General features: G+C 33.9%; 3 protein-coding genes across 3 annotated transcripts in view; 1 reads left to right on the forward strand and 2 right to left on the reverse strand.

Moving 5' to 3' along the window:
* Positions 1-25: 25 nt before the first annotated feature.
* LOC100375207 (peroxisomal trans-2-enoyl-CoA reductase-like) lies at positions 26-12,535 on the reverse strand. The gene is made up of 9 exons (XM_002732560.3): positions 12,461-12,535; positions 7,480-7,694; positions 4,291-4,424; positions 3,837-4,002; positions 3,644-3,725; positions 2,681-2,777; positions 2,152-2,256; positions 1,254-1,368; positions 26-366 (listed from the first exon to the last, which is right to left on the reverse strand). Exons 2-9 carry the CDS (start codon positions 7,676-7,678, stop codon positions 272-274), a joined length of 993 nt encoding a protein of 330 aa, XP_002732606.2. The 5' UTR covers positions 7,679-7,694; positions 12,461-12,535; the 3' UTR covers positions 26-271.
* On the forward strand, positions 11,531-13,412 carry LOC102802338 (placenta-specific gene 8 protein-like). The gene is made up of 4 exons (XM_006813793.3): positions 11,531-11,611; positions 11,993-12,065; positions 12,263-12,408; positions 13,066-13,412. The coding sequence occupies exons 1-4, from the start codon at positions 11,531-11,533 to the stop codon at positions 13,153-13,155; spliced, it is 390 nt and encodes a 129-aa protein (XP_006813856.1). The 3' UTR covers positions 13,156-13,412.
* Positions 13,413-13,764: 352 nt separating this feature from the next.
* LOC100367371 (uncharacterized) overlaps positions 13,765-17,401 on the reverse strand; it is a 115,818-nt gene continuing 112,181 nt past the window's right edge. Inside the window, exons 52-54 of the mRNA XM_085495397.1 lie at positions 16,661-16,965; positions 15,471-15,581; positions 13,765-15,099 (exon numbers count right to left, since the gene is read on the reverse strand). Of these exons, the coding sequence (XP_085351523.1) occupies positions 15,010-15,099; positions 15,471-15,581; positions 16,661-16,965 (506 nt within the window). The 3' untranslated portion in view covers positions 13,765-15,009. The remainder of the gene's footprint in view (positions 15,100-15,470; positions 15,582-16,660; positions 16,966-17,401) is intronic.

Raw genomic sequence — 17,401 nt, forward strand, 5'->3', positions numbered from 1 at the left:
CATAATGAATACAGTACAACAACAGTTTTTGCAAGTCATATTGCTAATAAATGTTTACTACTATGAAAATTGGTAGATAGATAGAAATCCCATGTATGCTATATTAAATAACCACCTTGTATAAATTTAATATGCATAACTAATATCTCAGACGAAGAGATTTCTTTTATTTCAAAATAGTCATACAACAAATTCCAGATTTGTTTTAACACAAAGATTTCGATGGATGTTTTTATCTATTATCAAGTGTATCTAACAACTCAAATAGTTTCTAATCCCACACAGGTGACAATTTGCCAGTCACAGCATCCTTCAAAAGTCGTTTTTCTGATTTGCCCCATGTATAGGCAGGCATCTTGTCATGATCTGTTGAAAGAGAAAACAATATATTAGTAATTTGCATAACACAGTTGACCTTGTACATATCATCATAGCTGAAGGTCAAGGTATATGAGAGGGGAAATGTATGTTCTTTTTAATCTTATCATCTTCAAATTTAAGAATCATATTAATTGCTATGAAAATTGAATAAAGTCAACTTCGGTGTAATTAGCAAGATTTCACTGAAAATTTGTTAGACATACAAATAAGTGGACAGAATGAATACATTATTACTGCGGATGATATGAACAAGACGTTAGTAATACGCACTACAAGATTGTGTCATTTCAGTAAGCGTAGTAAACAAATATGTTGTGAGTATAAATCAAGAAAGTGCCAAGTGCGGTTTTTGTCACATTTTCCAAATCAAACTAGTATTTTAATTTGCTTATATATAAAATTGACAATAAATATTTGTTCGAAATTTTAAATTGGAAACACAAATTGCTGAAAAATAAATATATATTTCATCGAAATGAGTCACTATTAGTAAAGTTACTTTGCATACAACATACAATACATATTGATCCCCTATCCCAGATTATTTACTTGCATCGACTTTAAAGCGGATGGGGGGCGTCACTCTTTTACACGTGGGAAATGAGTCCTGAGTACAACAACAATAACAACATACACTAAAAACATAAAGGCTCATGGGAAAATGCTTGTTTGTAAACAGAGATATTTTATGACGGCCTGTCGCATGCGAAGATGACGACCCACACCCGCTTTAAGATTGTTTATTCAGTGTCAGTCCCAATGTAACAAGTATTACAGAAATGCAAATATAAACACTCATAATCCAATATCAAAAGTTACTAGTTGTACACCAGCCAAATCAGATCATAAATATTAATGATATCTATCCATACCTGGTATTTCAAAACACTGGTTTTTATATAAATGAGAGCCACCAGATACGGCTATTGTTGTACCAGTGATGAAAGCTGCAGCTGGAGACAACAGAAAACTAACGGCAGCTGAAACCTAAAATAAGAATATCATTTGTAAGTGTTACTAAAATAGAACTAACAGTAGCATAAATGATGTTTAGCTTGCAAAACACTTCAAAGGAAGATAATGTATGTAAAAGTAAAATAGATTTTTTAACTTGAGGTATAATTAAATAACTCAAAAGTTGAAATATGAAAATGAAATTAAAATATTAGGTCACTGTACTCAATTCAGGGAAAATCGATCAATATACAGTGAAAATAGCATGTTTTGTCTGTTTTAGTGCATTTTACCATTGTTTCCTATAATAAAGATATATCTCAATATAGATATAAGTGTAGATAATGTGAGTCTATTGTGACAATCATTATGAAAAATTTAGAATTTGAATAAACGCTGACGATTGGTATTTACAAACTGTTATAATTATGTTTATAAACTATGGTGCATCTTTCTGCTATTCACTGTAGTCAAATTTCACAAAATAGAGTTACATAAATGTAATCCGTTATGCAGATAGGAAAGAAAGGCTGACATCGCTTCATGTAGTTATCTATTAAAAAGAATTATGTCTGAACAACATTGCTCACCCGCCTAGAGAGCACCTAGACCACCTTGCTTTACTAAGGTGTTACTGGTAGTACATGTATATTTAATGACTGTAGTGAACGATGACAAGATCATTCACTCATAATAATAGCAAACAGTAATTGTATATTTGTAGGCAAAGCGTACAATCTGTGCAATGACCCAATGAGAATGATGTATTAATGCTTATAATTTCTTCCTTCTATTTCGTAGATAAATTATATTTACCTCTTCCACTGTGCCTAATCTTTTTGCCGGGGTATAAGGAATGGTTTCTGCAAATAAGTTAAATTCACCATAATTGGCAGCTGCTGTATCTGAGTATATGGTTCCCTGTTAATATAACAGCATAGGTAAGAAACAGTAATAGACACAGAAATGAATTACAAACAACTTTTGATATAAAATGTATTCATATATTACCGGATTATAATGAATTAGAAGCATTGAAAGGAAATTAGTTTTTAACTTGATAGCCAAACTTGTTTTCGAATTAGGAACCTTAGTTGTTGGCCTTTTTCTAAGTTTCCAATCTAAAATGGCCCCATTAGTAGGGTTTATCACTTATGAGAAATCGTAAAGTCAATTTTTACATGAAAGCAAGTTTGGGTATCCCCTCCCCCATTTTGTATTTGATTTTAAATTAATGGAAATTGTTACTGAACAAAATAACCAGAATTCGAAGTTCTTTTAAAATTTCCACAATTGTAACTAGTTAGCTACTTCCATTCTTTCAAAAAATGAATGTAAAATTTACCGGTGCAACATTGTTTACTCTGATACCATCTTTAGCCCATTCTAAGGCTAGTGTTTTTGACAGATTTTCAATACCAGCTCTAGCAGCACCACTGTGTCTGTAAAAATATCAAACAATTATAGAACTGTAAATAATAACTTTACAGCATCAAAAACCACATTCAATAGTGGTACAGTATCTGAAACATTCTACTTGTAACTGTGGTTAAAATGGGCCCTGGAACTAGCAATTATTGATACATCAAGCGGTGATGCGAATTTGCCTGTATTTCAGCATTGCTTTTTGTGTAGTTTCTTGTTAGCGACAACATTGATATATATGTAAAATTGTCTCAATTAGCATTTTTAATTAACATTGAGTATTGCATTTTGAAGATGAACTTCTAGGTTCATGAGAGCGCAACTGCAGACAGGAAACATTTGTTGGCGTCATTTGTGTAACTCTGAACAACGATTTGTATTGTTCTCTTCTGGATTCATAATTGCAATGTTCTTTATTTCATGCGCTTTATGTCCTTTATGTGATTTAATGACTGTGCTCTATTCATGTTTGGTGCCTACTTATTAACATGGCCAATCATGGTATATATCGGCTTAACCACGGCTTGCATATGAAAAGTACGCTCTCTCTCTCTCTCTTATTAATTATAACCATGTCCCACCATTTTGGAAATGTTACTGTTAAATTATCATTCACATTTGTAAATTTTTAGATTTTATTTCATAAAATGCTAATCAGCAATGAGAAGTGATGCATGTCAAATTAAACACAAAATTAAAATTTATCTTAATATATTGACATAGTTTGGACGGTGAATATGGGAATATCGTGACACTGTAATTTACTTTCATTTTTCATTATGCCATTATGATGAAAACAATTGAATAAAGTCAACATTTGAGAGCTCGCAATTATTCACGAGCTCAGCTTTTACCTCATTCCATGGTTATCTTAACAACTTACCCCATTCCTGGCATTCCATTGCCGTTGTCTACTACAATATTTACAATACTCCCACCATGCTCTTTCATATATGCTTTGTAAACTAACAACGAATGAACAAATGATATATTCAAATGTATTGAAGTGTAAAACAAATTATATAAATAATCATGTACAGTATATATAAGATGCAGAACAATAATAACACTTGTACCTTGTTGTGTGACTTGAAATGTTCCCGTAAGGTTCGTATCTATGACTGCATTCCAGCCTTTAAGACTCATTTTAGCCACAGGACAATAAAACTCGCCCCCACTATTGTTGATAAGGTAATTTATTTTTCCAAACTTCTCCATAGCGGATGAAACTAACAATTTTACCTAAAAAGGACACACATAAGTATAATTTAAATGTAATGCACAACTTACCACTATACAATAAAAACATGTTTTAATGTTTGACATGTGTTAAAATTGGTATCACTAATCAAACTGCAAGTGACAGTGACAGACAAAATTTTAAAAAAAATCGGGCATATTGGAATTTGTGAAAACCAAAATATTAAAAAAAACATTGCTCCATTACTAAAACATTGTCACCATGCAGATTTGAATAAAATAATTGCAGAATTGCTCAATTCCTCTCCCAGGTGTGACTGCTTCTCTCACCTCTTCTTGTTGTCTTATATTACATTGGACAGGTAACAGTTTAGCCGGACTGTCTTTATCAAGTTCTTGTTTCATTTCATCAGCTGACTGGTTTAACCTTTCAACTTTTCTAGAGGCTATCACAACTTTACATCCTGTTTCAAAAATAAATATACATCATCAACTGCTTTAATTTTTTGAGATACACATTCCTGTGTTTTGAAGGTTTGTCAAGTATGAAGGTCTGGGGGTGTGAAGATCTGGGAGATATGAAGGTCTGGGAGGTGTGAAGGTCTGTGAAGTATGAAGGTCTGGGAGGTGTGAAGGTCTGGGGGATATGTTGGTCTGTGAAGTATGAAGGTCTGTGAAGTATGAAGGTCTATGAAGTACGAAGGTCTGTGAAGTATGAAGGTCTGTGAAGTATGAAGGTCTGTGAAGTATGAAGGTCTGGGAGATATGAAGGTATGGGAGGTATGAAGGTCTGGGAGGTATGAAGGTTTGGGAAGTATGAAGGTCTGAGAGATGTGAAGGTCTGGGGAGTGTGAAGGTCTGGGGAGTGTGAAGGTCTGGGAGTGTGAAGGTCTGGGGGTGTGAAGGTCTGGGGAGTGTGAAGGTCTGGGGAGTGTGAAGGTCTGGGGAATGTGAACGTCTGGGAGGTGTGAAAGTCTGGGAGGTGTGAAGGTCTGGGAGGTGTGAAGGTCTGGGAGGTTGGTGGTCTGGGTGGAATGAAGATCTGGGAGGTATGAAGGTATGGGTGGTATTAAGGTCTGGGTGGTATTAAGGTCTGGGAGTTATATAGATCTGGAAGTTATATAGGTCTGGACGTTATATAGGTCTGGATGTTATATAGGTCTGGAAGGTATGAAGGTCTGTAAGGTATGAAGGTCTGGGAGGTGGGAAGGTTTAGATGGTGTGAAGGTCTGAGAGATATATAGGTGTGGGAGGTATGAAGGTCTGGGAAGTATGAAGGTCTGGGAGGTGTGAAGGTCTGGGGAGTGTGAAGGTCTGGGGAGTGTGAGGGTCTGGGAGTGTGAAGGTCTGGGGAATGTGAAGGTCTGGGGAATGTGAAGGTCTGGGAGGTGTGAAGGTCTGGGAGGTTGGTGGTCTGGGTGGAATGAAGATCTGGGAGGTATGAAGGTATGGGTGGTATTAAGGTCTGGGTGGTATTAAGGTCTGGAAGTTATATAGATCTGAAGTTATATAGGTCTGGACGTTATATAGGTCTGGATGTTATATAGGTCTGGAAGGTATGAAGGTCTGTAAGGTATGAAGGTCTGGGAGGTGGGAAGGTTTAGATGGTGTGAAGGTCTGAGAGATATATAGGTGTGGAAGGTATGAAGGTCTGGGAAGTATGAAGGTCTGGGAGGTGTGAAGGTCTGGGGAGTGTGAAGGTCTGGGGAGTGTGAAGGTCTGGGAGTGTGAAGGTCTGGGGAATGTGAAGGTCTGGCGAATGTGAAGGTCTGGAAGGTGTGAAGGTCTGGGAGGTGTGAAGGTCTGGGAGGTTGGTGGTCTGGGTGGAATGAAGGTCTGGGAGGTTTGAAGGTCTGGGTGGTATGAAGGTCTGGGTGGTATTAAGGTCTGGAAGTTATATGGGTCTGTAAGGTATGAAGGTCTGGGAGGTATATAGGTGTGGGAGGTACGAGTGTCTGGGAAAGTTTAGATTGTATTCGGTCTACGTAGTAAGTAATATCATGTAATATATTTATTATATATTAATTCGTTTTATTTTTATTTGTTGTTTTTATTTTTTATTTCATGTAATACCCTATTTGCTCTATTAGAAGTGCATTTTTGTATACTGAATCATTGAAATATGACTTAATTTGACAATGCAAATACCTTTGTACATTACAAATAGTGTAAATATCAGTTATTTATCAGGTTTCATTCATTATACAGTGAATGTCAGAATGTCATCAATGTTTATGAGATCAACATTATTAAAACAGCAAATGGTTCATTTTATATTCATGGATGGTTATAGCTGGTTTGTCAGGCTTGCAGTGCATTATGGGTGTAGACAATGTGAAGCTTTTGAGCCAATCACTATTGAATATTTGAATTTGAATGAAAGCTGATGATCAGATTTTACAAATTGTTTTGAATGTGTAAACTAAGGTACTGCTTTCTGCCTTTCACTGCATGTGTTTATTTAGTTATTTTAGTAAGCACCTATTAATTTATATTTTAATACTATTTTATTTTATTCAATTATATTTTTTATTATTATTTTTTCATATTCATTACATGAATAAAATGTTTTTTATATCAAATATTTTTATAAAGGTTTTATAAAATTCAGATGAAAACAACTTGACCAATCACAATGCTGCATACAGCCCATATAGAATATCTTTCATGTGTATAGCAGTAAATCAACAATATAGGATAGAGGCAGTGTTGATTTGCTTATTTTTTCGTGGGTTTCTATGCTATTTAGTAATAGCTGACAACTGAATGTTTTGTAAAGTCGTATAACTATAGAAATAAAACATTGACAATATATTCAAGAATTTGATAGAAGTCTACATACAGTGATTAAAAAGAAAAATTTAACTATTTATGTCATTGTCAAGAAAATTTAAAACAATAAACAAAAATGAATGAAAGAAATGTCCATAATAATGCTAATTACATTTTCTACACATCTATTATATATCGTTTTATACTCTTATCATGTATGAACAAACAAATACACAAAGTCCTGAAATACATAAGAGTAATTTGAAATCAGTGTAAGAATCTTATGAGGTAAATGTTTTATCAATATTTTACAATTTTTAATGAAACTTTTATTTAAAAATTTATTTATTGTTTTTATCAATTAATTGATAATTATAATGTATTAGTTTTTCATTGTTTTATTATTCATTGCGAGTTTTTATTTATTTGTTATCTACTACTACATTGTGCGTCTTTATTTAATTCAAATTTATGGTTCGTTTGGGAACAGCGCCCTCAACCAGGTTCAATGTCCAGAGTTCAAGTCAGTCAAAATGTCTGATCAGTCACGTAAACGGACAGATTGTTTTGCTTCCGTTTTATATCATAATATTGGTTATCTAATTCACGTTGGGAATGTTGTCAAATCATATATGTTAATAGGATACTAGTACTTTTACTCCTTAACAGCACTCACCCTGTGCCACCCCAATACATGGGCCAAAACAACATAAGACAACGCTTCTAGCACTATGCTGATATACTCACCTAAATGCAATAATTCCCTCGTAATTGCTTTGCCAATACCAGACCCGCCACCTGTAACTATGGCAACTTGGTTGGTAAACAATCCTGGTCGGAAAACACTTAAAACTTTATTACATGCCATACCCCTAAAGTGTTGATCAGTACCAGATGGCCTTGACGCAGGAAAGTCAAAAAGCGCCACCAATAGTAACAACTTCATGTGACTTCGTGAAACCCTGTCTCGTTTTTGTCACCAATGGCGCATAATGTGAAAAGAAAAAGAAATAGTCTTGGCAAACAAGAGGTTCACAAATGTAGGATAATGCATTTTTTATATCACTTTTTTTATTTTCTAGATATTATTTTTTTCATCAGTAGTATATAGTCCACCATCTTGATACTCTAGTCCGGCAAAGGTTTGTGGGTACTCGAATAGTAGTCAAATTAAAGAAATACGTGTTTTGGTATTACGTTTAGGTTGGTATATAGTATCAATTATTTTTTTAGCAGATGCACGTTAAAATGAATTTTAAATTAGGTTTTAGTTGAATTTCATAGAATTAAATGGGGTCTTCGAATGGATACTAATTATAAAATTCAGCATTAACGTCAAAATATCAAATGGTCAAAGATTATATATAACGTTAAGAAGACTGATTGACCTAGTGAAATCTCATACACCATAATTGGTAGATCTTAATTTTAATATTAAATGGCAAAAGTGGTTATATCATGTTTTTGTTATAGACAAAAGAGTACTAAAAACAAAGACCCATATAACAAATATAAATATAAAAAATACGCACAAATTATTTAAAACAATGGTATAATCGAGCTCAAGAAGACAGTGCGTCGGATTACTATTAAGTTGGAAATGATTTCAGCTAAATATAACAGTAAATATCGTCTCGGATCAAACACAGCGATAATCTACTTTATTCATTTCATATTCATTATTACTTTTTCCCCCATTATTACAAAGAAAGAAGATGGGCAACTAGGTGATATCGTATTATCTGTCAAAGATTTTGCGTGAATGTACATTTGAACTGAATCCATTGCTATGTGCTCTGTTTAATAAATCACTCATTATTGGTATTGTTCCAGATAGTGGAAAGTAGCTAATATCGTTTATTTTTTTTAGAGAATAGTGAAACCTGTCGCCCTATCTTATTGCTTTATCAATGGGTACTTTCACATTAAAATATTGTAATTTAAGGTTAAAAAGCGAATGTGTTTGACCAAGCCGCCGGTGTATTCGTTATATATATTTCCACATTTTTAGATTTCAGAGCAAGCAATTATACATCGCAGAATGTTGGATTAATAAAAATGCGTTCAACGTTATCAGGGCAAATAACTTTCACAGACACAAAGTGTTTCAACTCGAATGAAAGCTAACATAATGAGGTAAAGTTCAAATATTATAAGAAGAATAAAAATGAAACAACTGGGACCTAAAAAAAATATAAGCCGTTATTTAATTCAGGCAATGTCATTTATTTAAATATGGTGCAATAATTAAATGTGAATTCGACTTATTCACGATAAAAACTGGAAATCCGGGAAAACTGAACTGCAGTATTCAGCGATAAAACAAAGTATAAAGAACAATGGATCCAGCGCAAAATCAGAATGCCAACTACAAGACTGTGTCGGTTAGTTGCTCGCTGGTGACTAGCAGTTTGATGACTTGGAGTGGCCAATGAATCATTCACTAAGCAAACCACGTGTTCAGCAATTGAGGCTAACAATCCATTATCACAGTATACAATAAATCTCTCTTCCTTCGGTATATTAGATAGCTCAAATTAATTTTATTTTGTCAGTGTCATCAACAAATGTATTATACTCAATACTTAAATGTACTTAGCATGGGACGAGAGGCTTATTAAAAGTATATCAGTGATCACTTGCGTTAATGGGCAGATACATTTTGAAAGTCGAGGATTCATTTTCACATGTAAAAACTGTTAAAATACCTTCAGATTGAAGTATGCTGGCAATTTACTTTGTCGTGTAAAACGACTGTTCTTGGTTCAAATTTATTCAAACATAAGAGTAGGTTGTGAAAACTTTGTGTAATATAAATTATGTCTTATAATAATGATTATTTATGCTCTTCTGTTCTGTACTTGGTAAATATGGTAAATACACGAATGTTCCAAGGTTACTGCATTAATAGTATATTCAACCCGTTCTTTTTATTGATTGGTTGGTATTGTCCTGTCTCTGTGTACGTCACAGTAACACAAATAATGCATGATTTATATGGTAGACGATGGTATAAAATAAATTTCATATTTGCTAAAGGTAGGTAGTTTTTGCGAACTCAAGCACGAGTACGTTTCTTCGCTAGGACCCAATACACGTGAGTACTTCTTCAAGTTTTAGTCTCTCGTTTCTACGTATTATGTCAAATTATTACAAAAAAGACACATTTCGACACAGTAAAGTACTGAATTTTTCCTTGGAATTCATTTTCAGTGAAGGGATGAATCAGTGAAAATATAATCCAGTGAATATAACTATATAACAATATATATATATATTGCAAGGGAAACAAACTACTCACAAATACAGTACGCCATAAACAACAAAAATATAGTCCCGTCAAGTTTGTGGAACAATCTGTGTTATAATCTATGTTTATAATTAGTGTTTCTACTACATATCTTTCATATCAAAACTGAACTGATGTATGTCTTCCACGAGATACGCATATCATAACGCCAAATCTGTAAACTAAAGTACCTCTATAAGCACTGTGTTGGTGTGTAACAACGTCGGCAAGTAGATAGCAGGGAGTTACTATGACATCGCTCTCAGCCTTCACTATAACAATATTTGTTATTCATATTTGTATTTAGTATAAGTACCCCTAAAGTGTTGATCAGTACCAGTACCAGTATCAGTACGGCCTAGATTTAAAACAAACAATTGTTACTGTACAGTAAATATGAGTGATTTGTCACCCGTGACGAGTATGATTTATTACACTTATGGTGCTTTCCATGGGGACGATTCATCGGGACACTGCAAGGCGTTCTTTTAGTGATCGAAATAGTAAACATGGTTTGTGGCTTCAGCCCTGATTATAATATTAGATTGATTTTATTACAGTTCAAATGTAAATCAAAATACATTTCTATTTGAGCGTTTAAAACAGGGAAAATAAAGTCTAGGTTAATATTGTTGAAGGTGGTGGCTGGACAGTGATAGCTGCCAGAGATCGAAGGCAGACAGACTCTCCTGCCAGAATCATACGAGAAGGACTGAATATATACGGTTTAAGGTGTAGGATTTAGTGATGAACCAAAAAGAAGTTGTTAATCACAGGGACTGTGGCTTAATATTATATTTAAATGTGTTAAGTAGTTGCATGGATGGTTGGAATAATAGTCTTGGGTCAAGTCTTTCTTTAAACGCCCGTCCCGCATACATGCACACTCCACCTCAAAACATCGACACTCTCTTACTAACATTAGTAATTGGTAGAGAAGGGGCGAATTACGAGTAGATTATGACGTCACAGCATTATTATGTCATCATAACTTATAGAATGTAAACATAATCCGTTCGCTAACAACTCGTTTCAGGAAAACATCACAAAAGTTTACAATGACGTCAAACAACTTTGTTGGTGTGAGACATAAAAACAAATTGTGCATCGTAATTATTACAGTTGACTGCCACGCTATGACGTCACACACGAAACATTGGCGATTGTACGATTCATGTGATATTTCTCACATCGGGATAATGTACATGCTCTTATTTCTTCAACAAGATAAACAAAAATTTCGAAACCATCCTCAATTTAAGTTTGATCTTTACCTGTATAACTCTAATTGGCTTAGGGGTGGGGTTTGTTTCCTAGCAACAAACACGTCACTGAAGCTATATAAATACCGTACACAAATAATAACGCTTCTTATTAATGTTTTCGCGCCAACACTATGAGTGATTTCAATTTGTACTTTTGTGACTCCCATTTCCGCTAACGATATCATATCTAGGTTAATTTGTCGAGCGTCTTGCAGGATAAACTGTCTTCAGTCTGTAGTGAATCATGGAAGAAAAAACGGGTGGTGCTCAAGTTGTGATGTCCCAACCATCTTATGTGCAGTCGCAAAACCCCAATAATACTACGGTATGTTCATTTGTTTGTATTTGTGATATCTCAGGGAAGATGCATCAGTTCAGACTAGAAAACGTGCATCGAGATATTCGCAATTTATAGGATGCTTGTATGTCAGGATTTGTATTTGTGAGTTCGAATTTTAGTGAAAACAAACCTGTTTTAAAGTGACGGACTAACACAGAATTGAGTAACTTTTCAATAAAATGTGGTTGATTCGGCCTATTTTGTAGAGCTGGTTGAAATAACGTTACGAATTAAAAAAAATAAAAGTAGGAAACCACACATTTCAACTCAAACCAAAGTTCGTCAAATAAAAAACAAATACATTGATTACTCCATTTTATTTTATCCAAGATTATAAGTAACTCTGTGATGATTCTCAATTTCCAGAACGTAATTGTGGTGGAACAAAATGGATTCTGGTCAACGGGACTGTTTGGCTGTTTCGGTGACCTCGGAAGTTGTAAGCTTCTAAACTAATATCGCATCTACCTTAAATAATTGTTATTAAAGTACCTACCTAATGGAAATTACATCGATAGTTATGTGTCTCTTTAAATATTTCTGGAACATTTTTCAAAATATGGGTTATTTCTGAATTGTCAAAAAATAATCGAGATATCCGTCATACTATTTAATTTGTGATGTATGCGTTTGTAGGTTTGGCGGCTACCTTCTGCTTACCGTGCTACCGATGTTACTTGGCAGATAAAGTGGGTGAAAACATGTGTATGCCATGCTGCGTTTGTCCACCCAATGACTTAATAGTATTACGAATGAAGATAAGAACCATGAATAACATACAGGTAAGTCAAAGTCATCCTCATTGGCACGTCGATTGTTGGTGAACTTACATACCTTGCAAAGTGTGGTAGTGTACACTCTTCAAGCTGTTTTGCAAGTTGGCACGATTTATTACTTCTATGAACGACCTGGAAATTGCTATTTTGGTAGAGTCAATGCGTTTTTCTGTGTGTTATACCATAACAGTGAACCCGCTATCTGAGATTTGCAAAGTTGGATAGTGTTATTTGGGTTATGTTCCTATAACGATTACTGTTACAATTCAAAAACGTAGTAATAATGTTCTGTTCGAGTTAACGAGTAGGCGGGAAATGAACAAACCTATCTCAGACGAAATTTCTTGTGAACTGAAATGATGGCACTGAAGTAAAAATAGGATGTAATACTTCGGAAACTAAATTATTCAAATCGTAGGTTCTTACGATTCTTATAATTAATCACGATATGTAATTGTTCAAAACAATTGGATTACGCACATACTCACACCAGCATGTATATATTTCAAATTATTTGATGTGACATTTCCTGTCCGTAATCCGCACTCACTGATACTTCGGCCATTTTGTTGGCACGGGATAACATATTTGACTGCATATCTCGCATCTGCTATCAATTATCACTGTTATGCTCTTCATGTAGTTTTGTATTTATTCCATCAGGGTGGTGCAATCAGCGACTGTTGTGCATCTTATTGGTGTCCTTGTTGTGCTGCAACTCAGATTTCACGGGAATGGGACAGTGGTCATTAGAACAGATACCAAATGTGACGTAATAGACAACAAACGGATAACGTTAAGGAACAATATAGATTTTATGTTTTAAAACTATACTGCAAATTGAGATTACAAATCATGTAGTCTATTTACTTAATCATTTGCTACTCAAATAACTGCATGTAATTATTATCTATCAAAGATGTCATTAAATCTCCTTACAAATTCGGATACAACGAAGCTCATGGTCGAAACATCTTGTTATAATAAATAATGACCAAGGACTACAACAACCATTTTCTGCATATTATTTACAAGACTGGAATCCAGACATTCTGAATACATTAGAGAATGGTCTGGCGATTCGCTATGTAACTCCGTTTTCGGCACAGAATTCAGTGTCATCACTGATTAGCTGTCTTCATGGCTTCAGTACATACCATGAGAACAAAGAATGTCCGTATGTAAGGCCTGCCTACAACACTCCACATCAATTCACTAGTCATAGATTCATATTATTCATAGATTTTTCAAAATCTTACGATCATAGATGTCATCTTGTCCAAATTCTCCTTTTCACTGGTATTAATGTTTGATTGTGTTTCTGTTTTGAAATATACAGTTTCTCACTGATTCAATTACCACTTGTTGCAATTATTATATTTATTATAAATCATACAAAAATAAATGGCGTCAGTAAATATAAAATGACATAAAACTATTACAGCTCGTTGAAAATAACCACCTTGAATGTGTCATTTATTGCACATTTATTTTGCTAATTGCTGACAAGCCCTGGTAGTTATTTGCTGCAATTTAATCTTGTTTATTTTATATTAGCTTAGGGGTAGGACTATTAGAAACCAGGAAGGTGGCAGAATAGGAAAACCTGATGGTAGAAATAGGTCCCCGAATGTCACCAAATGTACATAACCGTAAATACCAAGTATCAAATCAATTTAACTTGCAGTCATTAAGCAGAAGTCAAATAGCACCTTCGACCAAATATGAAAAATATATTTGGTAAATTACTGTTATCACCAAGAAATATTCAAATCTAATAGAGGTCCACCAAGGAACATATACACCAAGTATAAAAGCAGTTATCAAAGAAAATGTTGATGTGGGACGTCAGACAGTGATGACAATAGACAATCATATATACCAACAGCTCTGCCTGACAGTAGAACTTAAACAAATGCACAGAAACAAATCACAGGAATAAAATCCTGCAGGAGTCAATAGAAGAGAACAAAACATTAACTGCTAACTCTATTTTGTGTCAATTTTTCATCTCTATATTACACAACTTCAGAAAATTACATAATTACACCACAAACATTTTGTAAAAAAATTCACTTACAAGTAGTATTTGATTAAATATAAAGATTGAAAAACATGTCTGACCTTGGGACTCAAATGACGTAATATCTTCTGACAATAGATTATTTAAAGACCACAACTGTTTTACCAATCCATGCATATAGTCTGCATATGTTATTATTGAAAATCTCACGATATCATTTTTGAACAGCAAATAACAATGCATCATTAAATAAATTTTCTTGAATAAATAGAAAACATTGTATAATAGTAAATTTGTTATTGTAAAGTAAATATAAGAGCAATTATACAATTAAATACTACATATATAAATTGTCAGCTTTGAAGTATCGTCATATATACCATATATGGTATACAGAACCCAGTAAAAATATACATATTATATTACATATAAATATTACAAATTACATACAGGACTGAGCATTTCTGGTTGAGGTAGAAATACAATTCATGCCATATCTGTGTATTTCTGGTATCCAACGCCCATTGAAGTGACATAGTAAGGTTGTGATAACACAGAGACTTCTTTGTTTATCATAAAGTTGATTAATGCGTAGGCTTTTTAACATGAGCTCTTGGTATTCTATAATTACCAGCACTGGGTAACGGTGGCATACTAGTAACATGTGATAAGGACTGAAATACAAAACACATAATAGTAACGAGAGAGTAAATATTACAATACAGATTTTTTACAAAACAATTGTTCATTGTTTTCAAAAAAATGATTCATATTACTGAAGATGCCAAAAGCTGAAACCATGATAGTAATTCCTACATGAGTTCAAAACACATACAGATTATTGATATATTCATAAATATATTGTATTGTGTTCTCAGTGGATTTCAACACATTCATCCTATTCCAATGACTTGCCATAAACTCAACAATCGTCAAGATTTTATACATTTAAATGTCTTTTTATGTAATTCTTTTTTTGTACCTCAAGTGTTAACATTCCGGACAGTTTTCTCAGAGTGGCTTTGGATTTGGTATGACTACTTACCATGGGGTCTCTTGATAGCTCTGTACCATCCACCACGTATGGGCGAAGAAAACCACCACTTTGTTGAGTAGAATAGGATGTTTCTGATGTACCACGTCCATCCATGTATCGCTAAATATTGATAATTATTACAATGAGAAACTGTTATCAAGATAGCACATTAAATCTTTCATCTACAAATTTATCAAGAAACAGGAAAATTCATGTTTTGTTTCATTCATTCTCATTTGGGGGTTAGAAGCAGCTCATGAAACAAAACTAGTTGATATATGGAGATGCAACATGTGGATCAGAATATCATTATTCATAACACCTGACATCATATCTTGGCTCTGTGCCTTGCGGGTCATCCGTTGTATATCCTTGACTGACAATGTACTATGCTGTACTGTTTGCTTTCTATTATTGGGTTTGTTGTCAATTGTTGTGTTTGCTGTCTATTGTTGTTTGTTGTCTATTGTGTGTTCACTGTCTATTACTGTGTTTGTTGCTTATTGTTGTTTGTTGTCTATTGTGTGTTCACTGTCTATTACTGTGTTTGTTGCTTATTGTTGTTTGTTATCTATTGATGTGTTGTCTGTTGTTGCTTATTGTTGTTTGTTGTCTATTGTGTGTTCACTGTCTATTACTGTGTTTGTTGCTTATTGTTGTTTGTTGTCTATTGTGTGTTCACTGTCTATTACTGTGTTTGTTGCTTATTGTTGTTTGTTATCTATTAATGTGTTATCTATTGTTGCTTATTGTTGTTTGTTGTCTATTGTGTGTTCACTGTCTATTACTGTGTTTGTTGCTTATTGTTGTTTGTTGTCTATTGTGTGTTCACTGTCTATTACTGTGTTTGTTGCTTATTGTTGTTTGTTATCTATTGATGTGTTGTCTATTGTTGCTTATTGTTGTTTGTTGTCTATTGTGTGTTCACTGTCTATTATTGTGTTTGTTGCTTATTGTGTTTGTTGCTTATTGTTTATTGTTATCTATATTTGTGTTTGCTATTATTGTGTTTGTCTATTGTTTCGTTAATTGTCTGTTTTAGCTGAGTGTGTTTGGTGTCTATTGTTGTGTATTTTTTGTATAAACTAAATTATACATTTCTGAGTTGTACCTAAGTGAACCATGAATTTAAAATTGTGTTTAATTGACTGGCATTCATATGTATTGTTAATTAGTTTTATACATATCGCGAACCATACCTCATAAGGGACCATTGTCAATGCTGTCAACAATCTATCAGCACGACCTTGATCAAAGTCTTTATCTGAGCTGATAACACTGTCAGAATCATATGATTCATAGCCATCATGCCAATACCAATCATTTGACACATCATCATCATCGTTTCCTGTTTCTTTCCAAGGTGACGTCAAATAATTGACTTCTTTCAAAGATTTCTTGCGTTTCATTCTACAGTATTGCACACAGAAGATTACAAGAGCAATGCTAATCACTCCGGCTGTTGTTCCAACTGCAGTACCCACTATTTGTAGTGCTGTAAATGCTAGAGACAAGAAGAAAAATAATCATCCAATTGAATGAATGTAATTTTCGAGGTTTCCAGTATTATTGTATCCATTGATATAGCTGGCTGGGTTTGAACAGTTGTTTTATATCGACGAATCAATGCATTGGGTTTATACCCCACATATTCACATTCTAAAAACATCAATTTATATTACATTAGAATCCAAATCTGACATAAAATCCTAAATCAGTAATATACTTTTTGAGATATCATTTTTTTAGTTCTAATTTGTTGCTATTTTAACTACCCAAATTTGTCCTTTCCGAAACAAGAGCCATAAAAACAATTTCTCTACAATGTCCTGTCTGGGTGACACCTAGCTGAATCTAAAGCTGGTGTAAGAGTTCTTCCCACCACATCATCTTGAATGTTGTTGCTCATATATAGAAGCCACTGTGGAGGCAATCTCCAT

This window comes from Saccoglossus kowalevskii, chromosome 21, assembly GCF_978046115.1.
Source record: "Saccoglossus kowalevskii chromosome 21, keSacKowa6.1, whole genome shotgun sequence".
Classification (NCBI taxonomy): domain Eukaryota; kingdom Metazoa; phylum Hemichordata; class Enteropneusta; family Harrimaniidae; genus Saccoglossus; species Saccoglossus kowalevskii.

Excerpts from the sequence above, each read along its gene's own strand:
- LOC100375207 (XM_002732560.3), bottom strand. The coding sequence starts at position 7,678 with ATGAAGTTGTTACTATTGGTGGCGCTTTTTGACTTTCCTGCGTCAAGG. Across the intron at positions 4,425-7,479 it reads GAGGGAATTATTGCATTTAG|GATGTAAAGTTGTGATAGCC; the intron begins GTGAGTATATCA and ends TTTTTGAAACAG. Across the intron at positions 2,257-2,680 it reads GAGTAAACAATGTTGCACCG|GGAACCATATACTCAGATAC; the intron begins GTAAATTTTACA and ends TTATATTAACAG.
- LOC102802338 (XM_006813793.3), top strand. The coding sequence starts at position 11,531 with ATGGAAGAAAAAACGGGTGGTGCTCAAGTTGTGATGTCCCAACCATCT. Across the intron at positions 12,066-12,262 it reads TTTCGGTGACCTCGGAAGTT|GTTTGGCGGCTACCTTCTGC; the intron begins GTAAGCTTCTAA and ends ATGCGTTTGTAG. Across the intron at positions 12,409-13,065 it reads GAACCATGAATAACATACAG|GGTGGTGCAATCAGCGACTG; the intron begins GTAAGTCAAAGT and ends TTATTCCATCAG.